Source organism: Orycteropus afer, unplaced genomic scaffold, assembly GCF_000298275.1.
Source record: "Orycteropus afer afer isolate SDZICR_OR568_19922 unplaced genomic scaffold, OryAfe1.0 scaffold00826, whole genome shotgun sequence".
Classification (NCBI taxonomy): Eukaryota; Metazoa; Chordata; class Mammalia; order Tubulidentata; family Orycteropodidae; genus Orycteropus; species Orycteropus afer.
Genome location: NW_006922413.1, coordinates 120,675 through 129,918, shown reverse-complemented (window position 1 = coordinate 129,918; position 9,244 = coordinate 120,675). Strand labels below are relative to the sequence as shown.

General features: G+C 38.8%; 1 protein-coding gene across 1 annotated transcript in view; it reads left to right on the top strand.

The window, feature by feature from the left end:
• The window catches only part of MAP3K19 (mitogen-activated protein kinase kinase kinase 19), an 86,922-nt gene that overhangs the window by 63,889 nt on the left and 13,789 nt on the right, over positions 1-9,244 (top strand). Inside the window, exons 7-8 of the mRNA XM_007957944.1 lie at positions 2,130-2,173; positions 4,901-7,327. Of these exons, the coding sequence (XP_007956135.1) occupies positions 2,130-2,173; positions 4,901-7,327 (2,471 nt within the window). The remainder of the gene's footprint in view (positions 1-2,129; positions 2,174-4,900; positions 7,328-9,244) is intronic.

The following is a 9,244-nucleotide window of genomic DNA, read 5'->3' as shown; positions in this document are numbered from 1 at the left end:
ACTATAAGTTATATTCAGTTGTATTTCTGGTATTAACTTCCAATATCTCTTCAACAGATAATCTCTGCGTCTAGAATGAGACCTTTATGAGGGCAAGAATTTTCATCTTTTTTGTTCAGAACTTATTGCCATCTTCTGGAACTGTGCTGGCCACTCAGTAGGCACTCAGTAAATATTTGTTGAATGAATGCATAAGGAATTGTTGTGGGGAACGGGGTATCATACCTGTGCTGCTCCTATTGGGAACCTCTTCTCAGGTGGCCATTTTTACCTGAGGATGGCTTCTCTAGTTGTGCCACATCTTAGAGAGTTTATTCTATTTCTCTCTAAAGTGAAGTTTCAAATGGCAGCCTGTGCCTGAAATTGACCCAGAGATATGTTTTGTTTGGCTTCCACAACATTAAAAAAGAAGAAGAGTAGGGATTTCACATGAAATTGTCAGCTCTCTGGCTTCTCTTGACACTGGGAAGATTTGACAGTGCTGTTTTTTCCGTCTGGAATGAACACCACAAGTTAGAGCAGGATAATGGATGTCCCATTAGTTGGGGCACATGATCTCAGTTTACTACTATCCCTACCTATCCCACGTTATCCACTTATATGGTTCACTTTGACCCTGAAGGCTTTGGAGTTTTGGCTCTCAACTCTAAGCTGTAGTGGGTGGGTGGGTGGGGCTTTGGAGGACCAATCAGAGTTTTGGGTAAGAAAAGAACAGTCCCTGAATGGTACAAATAGTTAATGCACTTGGCTGCTAACTAAAGGTTGGAGGTCTGAGTCCACACCAAGGTACCTTGGAAGATGGCCTGGTGATTTACTTATGAAAAATCAGCCATTGGAAACCCTATGGAGTACAGTTTACGCTAATACACACGGGGTCATCATGAATTGGATCAGCAAACCCAAAACTCACTGCCATCAAATCATAGTGACCCCTATTGGGTTTCCAAAGCTATACATCTTTGTTGTTGTGTTGTTATGTGCTGTTGAGTCAGACCTGACTCATAGCGACCCCTCCTTGGGTTTCCAAGGCAGTATCTGTACAGAAGTAGATTGCCCAACCCTCCTTCCGAGGAGTGGCTTGTGGGTTTGAACTGCCAGCCTTCTGGTTAACAGTCAAGTGCCTTAGGCACTACGCTACCAGAGCTCCTATACATCCTTACAAAGTAGATTGCCTTCTCTTCCTCCCACAGAGCAACTGGTAGGTTTGAACTGCTGACCTTTTGGTTAGCAACTAAATGCCTTACCCACTCTGCCAACAACTGGTTGAAAAAAAGGAGAATAACGTCTAGGTTTTACACTACCTATAAACCCCACCTCTTTCTTCTTTTTCCAACCCCCTGAGTGTGCTATGCAGAATTTATGATCTATCCCATGTATGAGGGCAAACAACAACTGGGAGACAATTATCCATGAATTATTCATGAATATTTTCACATTTCTGCACAGTCCAGGCTTCTGGAGCAAAAAGTACCAGGAAACTACATTTACAGATGATTCAAGGGCAAATATGCCTTGGAAGTTAGAGATAAGCTCCAAAGAGATTTAGAGACTTATCTCCCTGGGAGGTGTTTGCTTACATTCTGGGGCAATATTACCTAGAAATACATTTCCTCTTTCCTCTGGAGACTTTTGCTTACATTTCATATTAAAGATCTTTCTTTCTCTGGAGGGGAAAATAGACCAAAGAACCAGCCATCATGTATAGAAGTTCCAAGCCTCTTAATTTCAGTGTTTCTTACTGCGATGCAACTCTACTACATTCCTGTGGGAAACTGGGGTATAGGAAACTGGTGTTAAGACACTCTGTGAGTAATACATGGTCTAGTCTCTGATCCAGAGATCTCATGTTTCAGGTCAGAATATAAGTATTGTGTGTGTGTGTGTGTGAGAGAGAGAGAGAGAGAGAGAGACAAATAATTCCCCCTAGTGACACTAGCCTGAAGTTTTGTGTCTTCATCCCATACCTACCTCCATATGGGTTACGCGAGGAAAACACAAGGAAAAAAAGTCTTAATTTCTATTTTTCCTCAGACCTTGTCATTAATATCACGCCATCCTCAAACACTGACTTAAGTCTGACTGTGTTCACTCTACTACTAAGAATATCCAATTATTTTTTCTTGTTATAGGGTTTTCTACCTCTGGTTTGAAGCTCACTAGGCAAAGAAATGAGGTAAGATTATTCTATTTTAGAGTTTTTTGACTGAAGAATTAAAATCAAAGAAATTTTGTTGCTGCAGATAAACTCTATCAAACAACTGAGAACCAAAATCCTCAGCAACTACATCTTGGAAAAATAATAACTCACCTATAGTTTATAGATTAGCAAATAATTTCTAGGAAAATTATGCCTTATGTTCATTTCTTTTTTGAGAGTATTTACCATTACCTCTACATAATGAGGAAAGTAGCTCTCTTAAACATGTTTTGCCTTCTTTTAATATATATATAGGAGCTCTGGTGGCCTAATGCCTAAAGCATTTGACTGCTATACAGAAGGCTGGTGGTTCAAACCCACCAGCCACTCACTCCTCAGAAGGAAGGTTGGGCAACCTACTTCTGTAATAATACTGCCTTGGAAACCCAAGGAGGGGTCCCTATGAGTCTGATCCAACTCGACTGCAGTGAGTTTGGTTGGTTGTGGTAGAAATTACATAATTTCTTTTTCCAGTGGTTGAAAGATTTTCTAATGTCTAATTACAATTAAGAGAAGCTCTGGTGGTGCAGTATTTAAAGCTCTCGTATGCAAACCAAAAGTCAGTGGCTTGAACCCAACAGCTGCTCCATGGGAGCAGGATGTAGCTGTCTGCTTCCATAAAGATTTATAGCCTTGGAAACCCTATGGGGCAGCTCTACTCTAACTTACAGGGTTACTGTGAGTCGGAATTCAACTCGACAGCAATGGATTTGTTTTCTTTATTTTTAATTACAACATTAAACCTTGGGTACTGCAAATGATTAACAGACTTAGCTGTTAACTGAAAGGTAGGCAGTTCAAGTTCACCCAGAGGCACCTCGGAAGAAAGGCCTGAAAAATCAGTCATTGAAAACCCTATGGACATGGGCTATCTGTGAATCTGAATGAACTCAATAGCAACTAAGAACAACAAGCAGTAGCTATGTATAAGTATTTTCTGAGAGGCTTTTAGGATACAAGAGGTAAACATAGTTGAGAGAACTAAATCGTTGCAAGGGTCTGTCCAAATGCTTTACTTGAAAATTTTTTGAAAAATGCTTTATTTGTTAAAAAGCAACAATAACAGAAATACCAAAAACTGTTGCCGTTTAATCGATTCTGACTCATAGCAATCCTGTGTGTGTCAGAGTAGCAGTGCTGCACGTGGTTTTCATGGCTATAATTTTAATCAACATAGATCATCAGGCCTCGTTTTCCACAGTACCGCTGTGTGGGTTCAAACCACCAGCCTTTTAGATTAGCAGTCAAGTGTAAAATATTTTCACCACCTAGGGACCTTTGCTACTGCTTAGTGCTCTGTAAAGGAGTTTCTTGGTGTAAAAAAGTTTAATGGATGCTTCTAGGGAGATGTTTAAACACTGGGAGAAATGTCTTTGTTTCCTAAATTATTTTTGAGAAATAGAAGAAAATCATATTGCCAATAAACCTGGGGGATTACATTGCATCTAATTTATTTCTAACCTAAGTTCCTAGCATCAGTTTCCTTGTCCTTTCTTCTTAAACATAGGTGTCAGTAGAATAAAGTTAAATATATAGCTCTCAGTTACCACTCACAATCCATACTTATCAAAATGCTGATGTATATGGTATTGAAAATGCATAAATAAGGAAAGGCCACAGTGGAAAAAAAAAACAAAAAAGAAGCATAAAGTTAAATAAAGAATATTTATAAAGTGAGTCTGTAGCTTAATGACAACAAAGCTCAATGTTATGAATTGGATTACACTGACCTCTAGAGGTTGATAATAAAAACTGTTGTTGTTACGTGCCGTAGAGTTGGATCGACACAAAGAGACCCCTCCTTGGGTTTCCCAGGTGGGATCACTACAGAAGTAGATTGCCCAACTTTCCTTCTGAGGAGTGGCTCGTGGGTTTGAATCACCAGCCTTTTGGTTAGCAGTCAAATGCCGTAGGTACTTCACCACCAGAGCTTCTAATAAAAACCAGCTTAGTTTAAAAATGGAGGGCAGAGGAGAAATTCAATGCTGTCCAGGGTTTCTAACTTTCAAGTGTAAAGTGTAGCACATTTATGTGCCACTTTCAGCAAAACAATTTAAAACAGTTGTGTTCTGAGTTAGTAACATAATGATCATCCTTAAAGTACATGTGAATAATAATTTTAAACTGTAGAAAGTGGGCATTTCAAGCCTAATGAGGTTTTAAATTATCTTATATCAGTTCTATGGAAATTTTTTTTTTTTAAAAAAGATAAGAAATAAAGCATTGCTTACCTTCAAATGTTTAACATTTACACTATAGGGCCTTCATTTTTAAATATATAACTAAGTATCTTTACATCAATAATAATCTTGGTTTATAAAAGTATCATTTGATCTTGCTTTTAAAGAAACCATTGGGGATGAGATTTTAGTTTTAAAAATTGTAATCTCCAGGATAGCTCTGTCCTTTAAAGGCCTTGCCAAACACAATCTTATGTTGTTGTTATGTGCCGTCGAGTCTAACCCGACTCATAGCAACCCCTCCTTGGGTTTCCAAAGCAGTATCACTACGGAAGTAGATTGCCCCATCTTCCTTCCTAGGAGTGGCTGGTGGGATTGAACTGCCAGCCCTCTGGTTAGCAGTCAAGTGTCTTAGCCACTATGCTACCAGAGCTCCCTAGAATCCCTTCAGATAACCTTAAACTGGTTTACATGCTATTTATATATGTGTCTGTATTCATTAGCTTTTTCTCTTTCCTTTCAGTTTCCTCTGCCACCATTGTCACTCCTGCCCAGGAGATCTGGCCTCCTTACCATCCCCCCAAATCACAAAGTTCAAAAAGAACGAGAAAGACATATTCCAGGCTTCCTGTCCTTTGTACCCAATATCTCAGAGCCCATTAGTCGATCTGATGAGATTAGACCATCAAACAAGCAGCAGGAAACCCCGTGTAAGATGTTTGTGGATCAGACCCCCAGATCTTCTGATAGCTCCATCTGGTCCAGAAACATGTGCTCTTTTCCAAAGGCTAACCTTCACAGAGGACACCTAGATGTGGAGAATTGGAAATCCAAGGAAACAGAAGGAAGTGACCATATTGAAAGCTCTCACTTTCAAAAAGAACAGTCTTTGGTGTTTTTTGAAAAGGAGCAGGAAGATAATAATTCCACTAATAGGGAAGAGTATATTGGGGATGAAATGAAAGCAGAAGAGAATTCTCAATATCTTTCATTACAAAATCAAGACAGATCAATATTTAGAAACTACAAACAAGAATCAGAAATTGCCCGTGCCATCCCAAGCGAGCTCCAAAAACTCCAGCATCCAGAGGTAACTCAGGGCCAGGATGAAGAAAGTAGAAGTGATCAAATTGACTCAAAAAGTGCTTCAGTGGATAAAAAAGAAGCAACTGAGCAAAATCATGATGAATTAGAAGAGCATCCTGTGCTTAAAAGCTCATCCAATATAGTTCCTGACGGCCCCATTGAAAAGCTCCCAGAAGGTCATAGCGGCACAGAAACAAACATAAGAATATCAATAGAAGAAGCAACCACACCAGAAATGAATGAAATGGTGCCTCTTATCTGCATTACTTTCCCAGAGGATGGAGTCTCCAAGGAATCAGTAATGGCCAAACCAAGCCTCCAAAAAAGAAAGGGTACCCTTCACACCAACAACCATAGTTTCAGTAATCTTGCACATCAAGAAAATGACAAACATAAGATGAAGACCTGTAGAAATAAGTTGGATTCAAAGACCAAGATAAGTAATAGGACACCTCAGAATTTCATGAGTTCTGTTGAAGGGTCCATTAAACCTACCGCACATAAAATCAACGTAAAAACTCAAGTTTTTCCTGCTCTGGGGCTTGTTGATCCCAGTCCTCAGCAGTTACCCAAGTTTCAAAGGAGAGCACCACAGATAGAAAAGAAGCAATCAACTTACAGGGTTCTGAAGCCAAAAAGGCCATCACTTCCTTGCATCTGTAAAAATCCTGTAGTAAAAAAGTCTTCTGTTCCTTTTTCTGTTCAACCAACAGAACCAAACCTAAATTACCTAGATCTTAAATATAGTGACATGTTCAAAGAAATTAACTCGATTGGCAATGGACCTGGAATTTATGAAATGTTTGGCACCCCTGTTTATTGTCATGTAAGAGAAGCTGGACGATATGAAAATAAGTATTACCATGAGATATGCTCAGCTTCATCTGGCAGATGTATCACCAACAAATGTCGATCCTCACACAATGAGAGGAGTAACAATAGTAGAACCAGACATTCTCAGAAAAGACCACATATTAAACCCCTAAAGACTTCTCTTGGCATTAAACAAAAGCACAAATGTTTAAAAGAAAAGAGTTGCAAGTCAACAACTAGGAACCTAGAAGATATTGAAAATGATGATGGTATTGCAGGACCAGACTGGCAGGTAAAGTCTTCAGGAAATGACTTTCTATCTTTTGAAGATGACATCATGAAGTTGGCTCAGTATCCTGAGCAGTTCACAGAACAGAACGAATTCCTTCCTGCTTCAGATTTGTGCATTGTTAAAGAGGTCTCTATGGAAGAGTCTAACAAAGCAAGAGATGTTTCTAACAATCAACTACTCACCACAAGCCTTAGAGATCTGCAGGAACTTGAAGAGCTACATCACCAGATCCCATATGTCCCATTAGAAAACAGCTGGGCAATGCCCAGTGAGAATTCCAACAAACGTATATTGCAAGAAAAGCAGAATGAAGTATCTTTTGGTAACTTAAATGCTAACCAAATTGTAACTGATGATCTAGAATTTGATAGTGTTTCAGACAAATCTAAAACACTCATGAGTTTCTCTATCCATGAGAAACAAGAAAGTGCAACTTCCCAAAGATATCAAAACTGGGCACATTCTTTGGACGATGATAGTTTAACAAATAAATCAATTACATTTCAAATGTTTGGAAAATCTTTAAATGATGAAAATTCCATTTCCCAAGAAATTCTGGACTCTGTAAAGAGTGAAGAATTGACAGATGAACTCTTAGGTTGTCTAGCTGCCGAACTATTAGCTCTTGATGAAAAAGATAACAACTCTTGCAAAATAATGGCAAAGGAAACAGATCCTGAAAGTCTAAATCTTGACATCAGTAGAAGAGGAACTACCACGCAAGAATTGAGCAGAGAGGCAGCAAATGTCAAAACACAGGTTGGTATAATTAGAATCAGTGCTTCATTGGTAGTGGTAGTGGTAGGGACCTTAGGGACAACATGGTTCAAACTCTGCATTTTCAAATCAGAAACCCTAAACAATTAAACTGTTTCTTCAAGGCCACGCTGTTGGAGATTTAGGGTTGGAATCAAGGTCCCCTGACCCCAGACTAAGATGTTTTTTCTTATGCTGCTGTGATACTGGTTTTGTTTCTCTAGAGAACCCAGTCTAACACAGTGCCTTACTCTAGAATTTATCTAGCTTGACACTGCAGTGGAATCACTTTGGATAAATTAATAGAGCAAAATTATTTATTTAAATGAAGCAATATTTTATTCAATGATGATCTTTTCAATCACATATAAGCAGAGATAATTATGGGTAAAGCTTTCTTCCAGGTGGTCTGTGAGACAGAAAGAAGTGAATGTGGCCACTGAAGTGGCTCACCATCTCATTCCAAAACCATATGAATATGTGAAACATACATTTCTCAAAGATTCCCTGCAGTTAAGCATTTGCTGTCAGATGGTTGACTATGTTATAAAGCAATAGAAATATTACTGACACCTATTGTGTTTCTGGCACTGGGCTAAGAACTAAGGACATAGTGATATATAAGACTCAACACTTGACCTTGAGGAAGCATAAGCAAAATATCTGGGGATTTTTGTTTGTTTGGCATGGGAGTGGGGGTGGAAGAGAAAAACAGCAACGGATATTTGTTTGTTTTCTAAATGTTATTTATTTTGTGGTTGTTGAGAATATATGCAGCAAAATACATACCAAGTCAACAGTTTTTCCATGTGCAGTCTGGTAACACTGATTATATTCTTCAAGTTGGGCACTCATTCTCACCTTCCTTTTCTGGGTTAAACCTCCCTCATTAACATAAACTCACTGCCCCTTAGGGTTCCTATCTAATCTTTTGAGTTGCTGTTGTCAATTTAATTCCATTTAGATAACTCAGAAAAGAATATAATGCTCAAGGCAGATCTTTTTTACTAGATAAGCTGAACTATTGTTCGGTTTTAAGATGATGTCAGGGAATATTTTTGGTTTAAGGTTCAAAGATTTTCTCAGGGCAGTATTTTCAGCGGTTCATCTAACCTTCATGGCTCCAGAAAATCTAGAGTCCATGAGAATTTGAAATCATGTTCAGCATTTTCCCTTTTTTGATCAGGATTCTTCTATGGAATCTTTGATCAAAACCTTCAGTAATGGAAGCCAGGCACCATCCAGTTCTTCTAGTCTCATGGCAAAGGAGGCACTGTTCATGGACGTAATTAGCCACACATTCTATATCCTCCTCTTCTTGTTGACTCGTCTTCTTCCTCTGTTGGTCCAGGTGAATAGAGACCAATTGTTGTGCTTTGGATAGCTGTTTGTCAGATTTTAAGACCCCAAGCACTACACAACAAACTAGGAGGTAGAACAGAAGCACTAAACATTACAAGGCCAATTAACTGGGATGTCCCATGAAACCATGACCCTAAACCTGCAAACCAAGGAAGCAAATCCCATGAGATATTTGGTTGTACATAAGCAGCCTTAGTATATACTTTCTCCTTGTTATTGTTATAAATATATCTATCACACAGATTTTGCCAATGCAACTTTCTACAGGTGTACAACTTATTGATAGTAATTACAATAATTGGCTTTGCAAAGATAGTTGGGTTTTGTTCATGAAATATATGAACCTCCTACTGCACAGAAATTTCAAAGACAGAACCAGTACATTTAGATAAGATGTTATTTATTAAACACTAACTCAGGTTATATGATATTGTTCCAGACTTACAATAATTATTGTACATTTGTTGTTGTTATGTGCCGTCGAGTTGGCCCCGACTCATAGCGACCCCTCCTTGGGTTTCCGAGGCAGTATCACTACAGAAGTAGGATTGCCCAACC